This window comes from Aquarana catesbeiana, linkage group LG02 (genome assembly GCF_042186555.1).
Source record: "Aquarana catesbeiana isolate 2022-GZ linkage group LG02, ASM4218655v1, whole genome shotgun sequence".
Classification (NCBI taxonomy): domain Eukaryota; kingdom Metazoa; phylum Chordata; class Amphibia; order Anura; family Ranidae; genus Aquarana; species Aquarana catesbeiana.
Window position 1 is genome coordinate 69,756,517 of NC_133325.1, and position 15,709 is coordinate 69,772,225.

Genomic DNA, 15,709 nt, shown 5'->3' on the forward strand with positions numbered 1-15,709 from the left:
CCATTATGTCTCTGCCTGTCGCACTGACCACACAACATGTTCCTGCCTACTACCAGGACCAATATTTTTGGCACTGCTGACAATATCTGCCTTCACTGACCCTGGACTTTATATGGACAGTATCCCTGCCTGCTGCCTGGACAATTGTGTTTGCCGTTTCTGACCAAGTCCCTGCCTGCTGCCTAGAACAGTGCTATCCTCCTGTGTACAACTGCGCTACTACAACCACAGGTAATCTTTTGTTTACGCTTTGCTCAGCATAATATATTTTGGGGTGTAATTCTTGGTATGTGCATGCTATGTGTCCCTGGAACATCTGACGGTGTTCCTTTAAGAAATGAGATGTGTAATTTTTGCTCCTAGAACACCTGATGGTGCCCCCTGCATGTTGGGCCTCTGTATGTGGCCAGGCAGTGAAAAAGTCCCACACATGTGGTATCGTAATACTCAGGAGGAGTAGCAGAATGTATTTTGGGGTGTCATTTTTGCTATCTAAATGCTATGTGTTGGAAATATCTTATAAACGGACAACTTTGTGTAAAAAAAAATCATTTTCATTTTTTTTCCACATTTTCCAAAAACTTCTGGAAAAAAATTAACCGTTCGAAAGACTCATTATGTCTCCTAGATTATACGTTGGGGTGTTAGCTTTCCAAAATGGGGTCATTTTGTGGGTGTTTCCATTGTCCTGGTGCTCCAGGGCCTTCAAAAGTGTAATAGGTGGTTGAGGTGGTTTTTGCTCCTAGAACACCTGATAGTGCTCTCTGCATGTTGGGCCTCTGTATGTGGCCAGTCAGTGAAAAAGTCCCACACATGGGGTATCGTAATACTCAGGAGGAGTAGCAGAATATATTTTGGGGTGTCATTTGTGGTATGTTTATGCCATGTGTGAGGAAATTTGCAAAATTTTATCACAGAAATTAAGAAAAATGTGTTTTTTTTTCAAAATTTTCTTTTTTTATTTATAGTGCAAAAAATAAAAAACCCAGAGGTGATCAAATACCACCAAAAGAAAACTCTATTTGTATGAAAAAAAAGGACAAAAAAATCGTTTGGGTACAGTGTTGCATGACTGAGTAATTTTCATTCAAAATGTGAGAGCACTGAAAGCTGAAAATTAGTCTGGACAGGAGGGGGGTTTAAGTGCCCAGTAAGCAAGTGGTTAAAGACATGGAAAAGTGTGAAACCAGTAGTGCACGTCCTAATGAAACATGCTTTATGTATGATAGTTGTCCCACATCCTCTTTCCTTCCTGCATTTTCCAAAAACTTGTGGCAAAAAATGGCATTTTCAAAAACATTGCTATGCCTTTCAGAAAATACCTTGGGGTGTTTGCTTTCCAAAATGTGTTTCATTGTATGGCTATTTCTTCTGCCCAGGCACTTCAGGGACATATGATAGATAATTAGTAAATCAGGAAATTAGATGCATAATTTATATTACTTAAAAACCCAAAGGCGCTCCTTGGATTTTGGGTCCCTCTATACATCTAGGCCAGTGATGGCAAACCTTGGCACTCAAGATGTTTTGGAACTACATTTCCCATAATGCTCAACTACACTGCAGAGTGTATGAGCATCATGGGAAATGTAGTTCCAAAACATCTGGGGTGCCAAGGTTCGCCATCACTGATCTAGGCTGTGAAAATTCTCACGCATGTTATCTCCATGCTTGGGAGGAGTAGTAGAATGTGTTTTGAGGTGTAATATAGTAAGTGTGCTTATGCAGTGTGTGAGTAAAAACTTGTTAAAATGACAACTTTGTGGAAACAAAAACAGTATTTATTTTGTTTCCTCTTCCAAAAAATTGTGACGAAAAATTTCAACTTAAAAAAAACTCACCATGCCTCTTACTAAATACCTTGGTCTATCTTCTTTCCAAAAATGGGTCATTTTGGGGGTATTTGTACTGTTCTGACATTTTAGGTCCCCACGAAATAAGATAGGCAGTCAATACATCAGAACTGATCAATTTTAACCACTTGCCAGCCGCCCTATAGCAAAATGATGGCGGCAAAGTGGTTTCAGTATCCTGGCCGGACTTCATATTACGTCCAGCAGGATAACAGCCGCCACGCACCGTGGGTGCGCGCTACCCGGGTGATCGGTGGTGTGGTGTGTCAGTTTGACACACCACTACACCGATCTCGGTAAAGAGTCTCTGATGGAGACTCTTTACCATGTGATCAGCCGTGTCCAATCACAGCTGATCACAGTGTAAACAGGAAGAGCCGTTGATCGGCTTTTCCTCACTCGCGTCTGTCAGACGTGAGTAGAGGTGAGCCGATCGGCTGCTCCTCTCACGGGGGGGTCTGTGCTGATTGATGATCAGCACAGCCCCCCCCCCCGAGGATGCCCACACTGGACCACCAGGGATGCCACTAGGACCACCAGGGACGCCACTAGGACCACCAGGAATGTCACCACCAGGTATGCCACCCTAGACCACCAGGGATGCAATTAGTGCCCACAATGGATGCCAATCAGTGCCCACAATGGGCATCACTGAATGGCAGGCATTATTGTTTGGCACTGATTGGCATCCATCCGTACCATCAAATACTGTACATCCGTGCCACCTATCAGTACCCTTCCATGCCCATCCGTGCCACCTATCAGTGCCGCCTATCAGTGCCCATCCGTGCCGCCTATCAGTGCCCATTCGTGCCGCCTTTCAGTGCCCATCAGTGCCAACTATGTGTACCCATCAGTGCTGCATATCAGTGCCGCATATTAGTGCCCATCAGTGCCGTCTTATCAGTGTCCATCAGTGCAGCCCCATCAGTGAAGGAGAAAACTTACTTATTTACAAAGTTTTGTAACAGAAACAAAAAAAAACATTTTTTTTCAAAAATTTTGGTCTTTTTTTTATTTGTTTAGCAGAAAATAAAAATCCCAGAGGTGATCAAATACCACCAAAAGAAAGCTCTATTTATGGGAACAGAATGATAAAAGTTTAGTTTCGGTACAGTGTAGCATGACCGCGCAATTGTCATTCAAAGTGCGACAGCGCTGAAAGCTGAAAATTGGCCTGGGCAGGAAGGTGTATAAGTGCCCGGTATTGAAGTGGTTAAAATATATATACAGTACCATAGTTATAACTTTCACACAGAATAAATAATATACACAATTTTTTTTCACCAAAGAAATGGAGCAAATACATTTTTACAGACATTTATGAAGAACGATTATTTATTTGCAAGGTTAAATTACAGAAACGAAAAATATATATATATATATTTTTTTTTTCAAAATATTCGGTCTCTTTTCTTTTATATTCTGCTTTCCCCAAAAATAAGACCTACCCCAAAAATAAGACCTACCGTTATTTTCGGGGATAGCTGTAATATAAGCCCTACCCCAAAAATAAGCCCTAGTTAAAGTCTTTGTAAAAACATGTAATCCGTTTTGTAAAAAAGATTATATAATGTCCAGTGTATCTCCTTTTGTAACTTTATTGTGAAAAATACCTTATTTATATCGCCGCTGGGCGCTCACCGGATCCCTTGGAGATCTTCTCTCCTCCCGTCTGATGTCAGTGCTTGGAGCAGGGAAGAGCTCCAGCGGGTCACATGAGTAAATAAGGTATTTTCCACAATAAAGTTACAAAAGCTGACACACTGCATATTATATAATCTTTTTACAAAACAAATTACATAATTTTACAATGATTTTAACCAAGGTTTATTTTGGGGATTACAGAATGTCATAATGCTGACTCCTGAACTAACAGGTGGAGAGAAGACAGGGGACACTGGAACTTTTTTTTAAAACATTTTATTGTTTTTTTCCAGGTTTTTTAGAACATAGCACTGTGCTGGCTATCATGCTTTAAAGCAGGGGCCTCCGAACTATGGCCCTCCAGTTGTTCAGGAACTACAATTCCCATCATGCTTAGTCATGTTTGTAAATGTCAGAGTTTTACAATGCCTCATGGAACGTGTAGTTCTGCAACAGCTGGAGGGCCGTAGATCAGGATATTTTTTTATTTGTTTTAGGGTTACAACCACTTTAAGATCGTCACAATGACATGACTACATTTGAATAAATGTAGATTATTGTACATACCGTATATAAATAAGACATCCCCTGTAAATAAGCCTAATGTGTTTTTTGTAGCCAAAATTAATATAAGACCTGGACTTGATTTCGGGGAACATGGGTAGTACAAATTAAAAATCCCACTGGTGATTAAATACCGTCAGAAGAAAATTTAATAGTATAAAATTTATCTTGGTACAGTTTTGCATGACTTGATTGACATTTAACCTCCCTGGCGCTATGATTATGTCAGATTTTTGTGTCTCTAAGTGGTACATTGTTTTGCATGAAATTTGGCATTTTATATTGTAGGCCTGTAATTCTTAGGAATAACACTTAAATCTGTCCAAACAAGAGTCTTCCCATGTATGATAAAGTTTGAAACACAAAATCATAAATTATAATATAATAAATAACTATAAATAATAATCAAATATAATAATAATAAAATGTATGCAATCATGTAATCAAATCAAAAACACAGAAATTGAGAAATTTGCTCAGCCGCAGAATAGGCGCTGTCGTTACTTTCAGTGTTTGATGACGAATTTCCCCACAAATCACTATTGCTCAATTCTGCAAGTGATTCTTATTTACTATCGCTGTTTTTTACTGTATGCTTCTGCTCATCATACAATACGCCAGCCACTGTTCCATTTACCGTACTAGTACTTACCTGGTCACATCCAGAGTACCATCTTGCTCATTGAAGCATTTTGTCACATATTTCCTTGGACTTTTTGCTACTCCTGCTCCACCTTCATACATCTATGGCCACATATCCCCCATCTACTGGTTGATTGGAGCCTGACTATTAGGGCCTACATCAGCGCCCCACTCCACGGCTTTTTACTCTCTCTTCTACCCTACCCCATTCTCTTTTTCCACTCCTTCTCCCCCCCCTCCTTTTTTTTTTTTTTTTTCCCCCTTTCCCTCCCCCCCCATCTACCCTGGTTTGAGCCACCCCCCGGGGGGGGATTGATATCTGCTTAGCAACCTTACTCAGCATAGCTGAACACTCCTCATTGTAGTAGGCTGCGCAGACATCAATTGCCTGGACGTCCGGACGCTTTGTTTGTTTGTGAGTTTTTGACTATATGTTTTATGTCCCCCCTGTCTGTGTAGTTGTGTTGATCGGTTTCTAGTTACCGATCAATTTTTATCAGGGCTATGTAACCATCGGTTTATGCTCTCTTATCCACATGTATTATATTTATGTACCACAATAAACACTTGTTTGAAAACATATACATTTAGTCAGATTGCCTTTCCTTTGAGCCCCACTTTCTCTTGGTCCCCTTCCTGTTTGGGACAATTGTTGTTTCGCTGTTTTCTAGCTGGTCAAAAAACGCTTTTGATGTAAAGGGACGCTGTTTAGTTGCTATGGACAATTTCAAGTTTCCAGGCAGAAAGAACAGTATATATAATATAAAAGTGCATGCAGGGCACTGGACAACGCATTAGAGACAAAAGGGATGTGAAATGATTTAATACAGTACTGTAATCTTACAGATTACAGTGTACTGAATTGTGTTCTGTATTTTGCACTTTTTGAATTTGCTGCCGGGCTCCACCCCCGTGCGTCGCAACGCTCGCAGGGAACGGAGCCCGGAACAGTAATACATTGGGCGGAGGATCCGGCGGAGGACACATCGGGAGAACATCACAGCATCCTGGGGAAAAGTTAAATAACATACAAGGATACTGCGATGTAATCCTAAGTGTGGCTCGGGGTTACTGCTTTTGGTACTGAAAATTCACCCCGAGCCACACTCGGGATTACTGCCAGGGAGGTTAAAGTGCAACAGCGCTATAAGCTGAAAAATGGTCTGAACTGGAAATGGGTGAAACCGTTTTTCTTTTAAATGGTTAACAAATAAAATAGAACTGACCCAAAGCCATTATACAGTAGTCAGCCTTTAACAATCTTAAAGGAATGTGTCTAATCAATAAGTTTACCTGATTCATTATTCTGGTTTTGATTTACTGTATGTGTTTCACTGCTTGTCTGATGATTTTGAAAGTATGCCCAATGCACTTTAGAAACCATTTCTAAGCTGGCAGTGGGACAGTATTTATTTTTTTAATGAAATCTGAAGGTCCAATTTCACAATATATTCCTATACCTTGGTGCTGGCGGTAAGGAAACCAAACTGGTGAATGTCTGCTTATATATTCCACAGATGTTCGGCAGCAAGTGCGGAACTGACAAAGTGGGGAATGCGATTGGAGAAGCAAATTTCACTCACTGGGCGTGTGATTCCCCCAGAGAGGATTTGTATGAAAGACAATGTAGTAAGTGCCTAGTCTGTCTAATGATGGTGTACATCCTATGGTAGAAATTAGTGGCAGTTGTTAATAAAAATGGGGAATTTATTTAATGAATGGAATGGGATATACCTTTACTGAGCTATTCAGTCTGCTTTTTCTCCTTTCATTGTCTAGTTACAGGTTGGGGGAAGGGCAAGATCTGTAAGTGCTCTGCCAGACAGGGTTTTTGTTGTGTACCAAGATGTGTTTACTGTAAATCTTCTAAATGGTAAAACTGGATGGACCGAAATACAGATCTTTTGGCAAGTAAAACAGCACTAACACCCCTTTCACACTGGAGACCTTTTTCAGGTGCTTTAGCGCAAAAAATATCACCCGTAAAGCGCCTGAAAAAAGCCTCAGCTGCAATCCCAGTGTGAAAGCCCAAATGCTTTCACACTGGGACGCTGCGTTGGCAGGGCGTCACAAAAAGTTGTGCAAGCAGCTTCTTTGCAGCGCTGTAGGAGCGGTGAATACACCTCTCCTAAAGCGCCCCTGCTAATTGAAATCAGTGGGCAGCGCCACCGTCAAAGCACCACTGCAGCGGCGTTTTGCGGGCAGTTTTAACCCTTTTTCAGCCACTAGTGGGGGTTAAAACCTCCCCGCTATTGGCCGAATAGCGCCGCTAAAATGACGGTAAAGCACCGCTAAAAATAGTGGCACTTTACCGCAGACGCCCGGGGTGCTTTCAGTGTGAAAGGGCTCTAATTGAAGAATTTCATGTGTTTATTTAACTCACTACACTGATAGGCTGTCATAGCTGATGGTTACCAGAATTGGGCTAAAGGTGGAGTCTGTATCAAATTGGCCATTATTATTTATTGCCTGATTCAGTGAAGAACCTGTCTTCAGTTCAGTTTTGGTACTTGTTGCTTAGAACTTAATACCAGTGCAGTAGGAAGTAAACACTACACTGGCTCCTTGCGGATCCAAGGTTATTGCATAGTGAAGCCCAACTCCAGGCAAAAGCTTTTATAAAGCTTTCCAAATCATTTGGTGGAGGGGGGATTATGGTGTGGGGTTGCTATTCAGTAGTTGGGCTTGGCCCCTTAGTTCCAGTGAAGGGAACTCTTAAGACATCAGCATACCAAGACATTTTGGAGAATTTCATGCTCCCAACTTTGTGGGACAGTCATTGGGTCCTGTTCCCACTCACCCAATGACTGCACACCAGTGCACAAAGCAAGGTCCATAAAGACATGGATGAGCGAGTTTGGGATGGAGGAACTTGACTGGCCTGCACAGAGTCCTGATCTGAACCCGATAGAACAACGCTGCATGATTCTGGCTAAAATGAGAATCACAATTTTTTTGCTTAGAAGATAGATCACGATTCTCGCAGCGTTTTCGTTTTTTTTTTATTATTCATTGAAGTGTGTTTTTTCCCAAAAGATTGCGTTTGAAAGACCGCTGGGCAAATACAGTGTGACATAAAATATTGCAGCAATTGCTTTTTTATTCCCTAGGGTCTCTGCTAAAATATATATAATGTTTGGGGGTTCCAAGTAATTTTCTAGCAAAAAATATTGATTTTAACTTAAGAAAGGAGTGTCAGAAAAAGATTTAGACAGTTTAGGATGAATTAAAGAGCAGACTGCGAGCCCGGTCTTCTTGTCCACATCAGTGCCTGACCTCACAAATGCGCTTCCGGAAGAATGGTTAAACATTCCCATAGACACACTCCTAAACCTTGTGGACAGCCTTCCCAGAAGAGTTGAAGCTGTTATAGCTGCAAAGGGTGTGGTTGCCCTATTGCTGATCTCCTGAGCTCCAGAGAGGCCTACTGATTCAGGGAACTTGATTACTCCCTATACCCAGAGCGGATGCAGGAATCTGGGGTGGACCCAGGGGAGGATCCCCCGGATGGCCAGAGTACTGGTCCTCCCATACCAGTGTTTGAGGACCTGGGAAATGGCGCAGCTAAAGGTGAAAGCCTGTCAGCCTACAGAAGGAAGGTTTGTGCTAGGATTGCGAGAATTGCCAAGGAGGAGGAAGTACTGGCGAAGTTGAAGTTTGACTTCAAACATAAAAAAATTGCAAATGACCAGCTTCACAGATCCAAAAGAAGACAGATGTGGCCTGAGTTAATGGCTTTGGAGGCTAAAGTGGAAAAGCAGAGTCTGCTGGTGGCTGCATTGAAAGAAACCAGCGGAGCTTTCAAGGAGAAATATGGCAATGATGATCGCTTCCGTACAATGCACAGAGGGACCATAGAGTCCAGTGGAGGAGAAGCATCACCAGAGTGCGAGAAAGAGAGGTCAGTGCAAAGCAAAAAAATTTTTTTGGGCTTGGACTGTGTTTCTGGCCAGCACGCTGGAAAATCTTTACATTCTGAGCCAAGTATCAGTATGCCTGCAGAAAGTGGAGAAAGCTCTGGCACACAGGCTGCGGGTGATCAGCAGTCAGGTGTTTTGACTGCCAGTATGCCACTGGGCCAAGGAAGTTCTGTGCCCTTGTCACCGCAGCAGGAGGCTATGGAGCAAGATGATCCATCTGAGCCTGTGAAGGGAGCAGGAATGCTTAAGTGAATCACAGAAATGGAATCCCCTTTGCATGGTCGCAAGTTTGCCGTGTCTGGATCATCTGAGGATGAAGAAGAGGATAGTGATGTACCTCCAAAACCTTTGAAACATCGGTTGGCTGAAAAAGCCGTTTTTGTTAAAGATTTGCCTATACAACATAATGGAGATGTAGTTCCTATAGATGGTGCTGTGGAGAGCAAGCTCATCTCCTGGCTGAGACTACCACCTGTGTACAGAGAGCCAGTGAGGGGTGTGCAGACTCTGCTGTGAAGAGTGCTGATAAAGACATCTCCGCTGTTAGTAACTCTTTAGTTACTGGTAATGAAGTAAGAATTACCAAGGGTAATGTAGATGATATTTCTGTGTCAGAAGTCTCTGTTCCATCTGTTGATGATAATGTTGTTTCTAACTTATCTAAAGAGGGGTCTGTAACTAAAAGTGATGTGCGGGATGTTGCAAGGAGTGCAGTTATTTCCTATGCTGCAGCGGTGGCTGCACCTGTCCCAAGGGTGAGTAGGGCCAGTTATTCTGCGGTCACTAGGACTGATGTGAGTGAAGGTCAGGCCAATCTGACACCATCTGGTAGCTCCTTTAAACGCAGCAATGTGGTCCAATTGAGGTGGACTGGAGAAGGCCCCCCCAAATAGGAGAGATGTGGTGGACCGTATTCTGGGGATGGGTTTTAAAGCGGAGGAGATTTTTGCCCTTATCAGCCCAGTTGGGTCATATGAGTATGACCTCTCCTTTGTCGGAGAGGCGGAAGGATTAGATGTCTTTTGGGAGAGGTATGAGCAGAGGTGGAAGGAGTCCCCAAAATGGGCATGTTTGTCACCCAAAATAATCTCTCGCCAGCCATTATATAAGAACGTCACCATTCTAGTATGCAATGAGTCCATTCCTGCTGCGGATCTGGTGGTGTGGTTGAGGAGATATGCTGATGTCCAAGCTCCATTGAGGAAAGTTGTAGATGATAGGGGGATTTGGACAGGAGGATGGACGGTGTCGGTAAAACTGCATGTCACGGGTAATGTTGTTAAGCACATCCCTTCGTCTGCCTTTATAGGTCGTGACGGAATTATTACTTTTTATGCAGGGCAACCAAAGTTGTGTCATCGCTGTGGTGAAAAGGGGCATTTTTCAAGCTCATGTTCTGTGCAGAAATGTTCCCTCTGTCAGGGCTCAGGGCATGTTGCAAAAGACTGCAATAGTATTCGTTGTAATCTTTGTAACAAGTTAGGTCACCCCTATAGTCTTTGCCCTGAAGCCCTCCATAATCAGCCAGAGGTGGTGGAAGAACTTCTTAGGATGGAGGAGGAGGAACGTGGGGGGCAGCAAGGGGTTGGTGGAGCTGTTTCAGCTAGTCCTGAGGACCCCCCCCCCCCAGGTGTCAGTTTCCCAGCCTGAAGGTGTGATCCTTACTGTGTCTGCTCCCCAGTCTGTGCTCCCTACTGTGTCTGTGTCTACTTCTGTTGTGTGTTCTTCCCCAGTGTTTCAAGTGCCCAGTGTTCCAAAAGTAAATAAGTCATCCAGATTGGCTGAGGGCTGCCAAAGGGGCAGATTCGTGCAGATCTGAGGTGGCAGCTTCATCAGGGCCTTCCCTAAGGCAGCGTAAAACCTCTAGTGGAGGTTCTAAGGTGAAGAAGGGGGAAGTTGCCACTGCTAATAATGTAGATGAGGTCTTTCAGGGTAATGTTTCAGGAGAGGAGGGAGAGTGGACCAAGGTGGGGAGAAGGAGGAATAAGGTAGTCCTGACCTCTGCCTCCTCGGTTTCATCCTTAGAGGTAGATGATCTATCGCTGGGAAACAAGTTTGGGTCCATATCTGAGGGGGAGGAGGAGTCTTCTAATTCCGTGTCTCAGATGGAGGAAGATGAGGTAGAGTGTTCTCTAAAGAGGTCAAGGTCTCCAGTAAGGGGGGGAGGGAGCTCAGGCTAAGAAAAGCCTACCTCAATCATCCTGATGGCAGTTCCCACTCCCATAAAGTTGGCAACGATTAATGTTGCCAGCATAAAATCTGTAAGGGCTCGTAATATGGCCTTATTTTTGCTCAGCGAGATGGATGCTGATATTTTATTTTTGCAAGAGACCCAGCTAAATAGACTTGCCGATGTCCACCTGGCAAAGAGGGAGTGGAGGCGTGGGCCCTCTTTCTGGTCCCTTACGGCAGAGTTGCAGTACTTTTTACTGGCATGGTAACGTGTCGGCGGGTTATCGAGGTAGAGATTGGAAGGTGTATGATCTTGGACGTCTCTGTGAAGGGGCATGATCTGCGTTTAATAAATATTTATGGACCACAGACTAGATGGGAGAGGAAATGCCTCTTTACAAAGATTAAGCCTTTCCTTTTTATATCTCGGCAAGTTGTCTTTGGAGGTCATTTTAACACTGTTACTAGGCCCAAAGACAGAAAAGGCTCCACTGACAGCCTGAGATATGATAGCGTTTTTCTTAATACGGTAGCCAGGGAAGCAGGTCTGGAAGATGCGCATATTAAGCGTTGCCCAGACAGCACGGGGTACACATTTAGGCGAGGCAGTTGTGAGAGCAGGATAGATAGGTTTTTTTTAAAAGGGGACTCTGCCTTTTCGGCTCCTGAGTGTTGTATGGTGGAGTTTTCTGATCACCTTTTGCTGTCTGTTATTCTCAATGCTTCAGATATACCACCTAAAGGAAAGGGTATTTGGAGGATGAATTTGGCTCTGCTGGATGACGAGGAGGTAAGACAATCTTTTGAGGATTTTTTTCAGGCTCAGGTAACCATCCTGGATTTCTGCAGCAGTAAGTCGGAGTGGTAGGAGCTTGCCAGAAGCTGGATTAGTGGGTTTTTCAAGGCCATAGGAAAAAGGAAACAGCTTGGTAAGTACATTGCCTACCAGCAGCTACGGAGAAAACTTGATCGCCTTGTCTCGAGTGGTGGAGATTCCGGGGCAATCTCTGAGCTGAAACTTCTCCTTAGGAAGTATCAGTATGACCGGCACGCTTCTTTGGTTCTGGAAAGGGACTACGGGAAATATCACTCGCCCGACCCTTATCAGAACTGCAAACAAAGCGCAGCAGTTAAGACGGTTGTTGGGCTAAGGGACGAAATCCAGGTCAGGGATCCTGGAGGTCTCAAGGTCTTTTTATGTGGATCTTCTGGGGGAGAAGTACCTCGATCGGGCAAAGATGTCGAGTTTTCTGGATTCTACACCAGGTCTGGGAAATAACATTCCGCTTGCAAGTTTGACAGGGGGAATCACAGCAGAAGAGGTAGTCAAAGCTATAGATGGTCTGGCTATTAAGAAAACCCCTGGGCCAGACGGATTGACGGCTGAATTTTATAAGATTTTCAAATCCAGCTTGGTACCTTATCTTGTGGCGGTATTTAACGGCTGTCTGCAGGAGGGTTCGCTCCCTCCCTCCATGAGACAATCTGCTGTGATTCTGTTGTCAAAAGGCAAGGATCCCTCGATGATTGAGAATTGGCGCCCCATTAGCCTTCTCAATGTCGATAGAAAGATTCTGGCGAAGATAATTTTCTGGCGCTTGTCATCAGTAGCAGACAAATTTCTTTCTCGTCAGCAGCACTGTTCGGTCCAGTTCAGAAGCACTTTTTCAGCGGTGTTAGCTGTCCGGGAGGCTCTGCAACGTTGCAGGGCTGAAGGCTGGGGAAAGTATTTGCTGGCACTGGATCAGGCGAAGGCTTTTGATCGTGTCAATCATGAGTACCTCTGGCTTCTCCTTGACAAGTATGGCCTGGAGGGTGGGTTTATTGGATGGCTTAAGACTTTATACAGAGAGGCAGAGAGCTTCATGCTTGTTAACGGTTGGGTTGGACGGCCCTTCGGGGTTGGATCGGGGGTGCGCCAGGGGTGTCCGCTGAGCCCTTTGCTATACATGTTCGCAATCGACCCCTTCATCAGAAGGCTAGAGAGCGGACCGTTGTGCGGGGTGCCGGTGGGCATTACTGGTGAGCCGCCCTTGAGGGTTGTAGCCTATGCTGATGATGTTTCTGTCTTTATCTCTGGGACAGAGGAGGCACAGGAGGTGGTTTCAGTTATAGAGCAGTATTCCGAGGCATCAGGCTCCAAGGTCAACCGTGATAAAAGTGAAGTTTTTTGGATGAGCGAGGGAGGTGAGAGCTTTGCACTTCCGGACACCTTCCCGAGGCCTCAGCAGAAAGTCAAAGTATTAGGCATCGAGTTTGGCCCTGATGATTACAGTAAGTCAAATTGGGAAGCCAGGCTGAATGCTGCTGATGTCAAGGTGAAATGCTGGAAAGGGTGGCGGCTCTCCTTGAGGGAAAGGGTGGACTTGATTAAGACCTACCTGATTCCTACCTTTTTGTATGTCAGCTTTGTTTGCATCTTGCCAGAGTCTTGCTATACCAGGATTTATCGTTGTTTCTTATGGGGGAACAGGCTGAATCTTGTGAAGCGGAATGTGACTTACCTATCTAGGTGGAAGGGTGGCCTAGGGATGGTCAACCCGGTTGTGTTCTTCTCTCTGATGTTTTTGAAACACAATTTTGGTAACATGCTAGCAGAGAGACCGTCTGGATGGGTAGGTATTTTCCAGATCTGGTTTAGACCTTTTCTGGGCTGTTGGGAGAGTGGCGGGCCAGTGAAAAGCCTAAGGATCAAGCATGGTAAGCTCCCGGCTTATGTTGCCCTGTGCCTGAAAATTCTTAAACTGTGACATGTGACAGCAGAGGATATCAGGTCCCTTCCTAGGAGACTCCTGGGGGAGAAGATCGTGGGTACTGTCTTTCATGCGCCACTGGCCTTAAGGGATTGCCCAGGTCATATTATGAGGGAGGGTTTACGTTTAATAAATTCTGAGCGGATTCCCTTGAAATTTAGGGACCAGGCCTGGCTCGCTTTCCATGGTAGGCTCTATGTGAGGGGGAACGTGAAGTGCCGCTCTTTGGACAATGGTGGTTGTCCAAGAGTGGAGTGTCAGGGTGAAGTGGAAACCATGGACCACTTCTTGCTTCAGTGCCCTTTCAATATAGAAGTCTATAAAAAGGTGGGGAGGGCTCTGAATATTCCTTTCCTGCCTTACATGTCTTATGCTGAGTGGGTGTATGGAGCATTGCAGAATCGCAAGGGATTTGATTTGGACACTCTTTTTCTAGTCAGCTTAGTAGTCCTATATTACACCTGGAATGCACGGTGTCAGGTATCCCTTCGGCAGAAAGTCCTTCCTGTTTCGGTGGTGGTGTGTGAGATTCTTGGTGAGGTAGGGAAAATTCGGGGTCTTGAGAAAGACAGATGGCGGCAAAGGGTCTGGATAAAGGCGTGGAGGAATATCAGGCCTGTAGCTGCTGTTTGTTGATCTCTGGGTGTTGGGTTATCTCTTTGGACACTCCTTTAGATTTTCAAGGATAAACATAATTTTGAAGAAAGACTACATACACATGATAATCTATGTTTCTTGGTCTGAATGTTAATCAAGTTGAGTAATGTGTAGAATTGTTGAAGATGTCTGTGCTATTTAGTGATATATGTATATAGTATAATGTACTACAGTGATATTCCTCTTGGTTGAAAAAAAAAACCCTTTTGTTAATATATTATAGGTTGAAGTAAGCCTTTATTATTATGTTTAGTCATATACAATATGTTATGCATATTTAAAAAAAAAAAAAAGGAAATATATGTATGTATATATGTGTGTATGTATGTATATATGTATAATATTTATTTTTTTGTATTTTTGTATAAAAAAAAAAGTTGGAATGTGTTTATTGTTTGCAAGATTCTCAAATAAAAAAATTGCCAACTCAATATTGAACACTACGGACCAAGACTCGGATGCCATTAAAACCATTTCACTACATGATTCATGAACATCTTATGCAGGTGAAAAGCACAAGGTGCAGATAGGAAGGTTTAGAATGTCTTTAAATTTTGGATCAGCTGGGGAAGGGATTAAATCCCTGTCTGATTTTTACCATGGACTGTAACTTCATTAGAAAAATTGTGTTTGTCTATTTTTGTAACTCTGATGAGGATCAGGTTACATTTTATGGCAGAAAATCAGGTTAATTCCAAAGGGTTCACATACTTTTACTTGTCACTATATGGAATTTACAGATACGTCAAAATTACTCTTTCTCTTTACCATGTAGTTATGTTTTCATTAATACTGTGTAAGACATTTTTTTTTCTCCTGTCAGTGTCAACCTATGTCAGCTGCTGACTGGGGCCGTGAAACTCGGGATTCAAGGATGATCACTGCAGAACCCCTGAACAACTGGCTGCTGCTTTTCAGCCGTCGCAGTGAAGACGCAGTTGAGAACTTGGTCTACACCCTGCAGAAGGTTGGCAGAGGAATGGGCTTCAGTATTGAACTACCCAAAATGTAAGGATTTTTATTTCTGTATATAAAGCAGATTACACCAGAAAATATTCTTAAATTCATTGCCAACTAGAAATGTGCAGTGCAATCCACCAAAAGAAGATAGATGCCCAATGTGCTGCCTGTAGTATTGCAGATACTGACCCAACAGCACCATTTCAGTTGACTGACATCATTTAAGCTTTTGACATGTCTAATAGCAAAATTGTTACTTTTTTATTAGATCAGTAATTGTGGAACTCTTCCCATATCCCCAAATTCCAGTGTGTGTATTTGTATAGTATATATATATTTTCTATAACATGAACCTATTAACTGTTTTGAATATATAAGAGAACAATATGTGCCTTTTAAATCCATCAAATAGTTTTGGTGCAGTTGGAGATTCCGTAATCACAAACTCTAGGCCTTAAAGTGATTCTACAGGCACTTGTTTATCTTAAAATTAAAAAGAAGTTATACTTACCTGCTTTGTGCAACAATATTGAGAATATAT

At 43.3% G+C, this 15,709-nt stretch overlaps 1 protein-coding gene across 1 annotated transcript in view; it reads left to right on the forward strand.

Moving 5' to 3' along the window:
• PIWIL4 (piwi like RNA-mediated gene silencing 4) overlaps positions 1–15,709 on the forward strand; it is a 400,590-nt gene that overhangs the window by 216,867 nt on the left and 168,014 nt on the right. The window contains exons 10-11 of the mRNA XM_073612470.1: positions 6,224–6,335; positions 15,032–15,216. Coding sequence (XP_073468571.1) covers positions 6,224–6,335; positions 15,032–15,216 — 297 coding nt within the window. The remainder of the gene's footprint in view (positions 1–6,223; positions 6,336–15,031; positions 15,217–15,709) is intronic.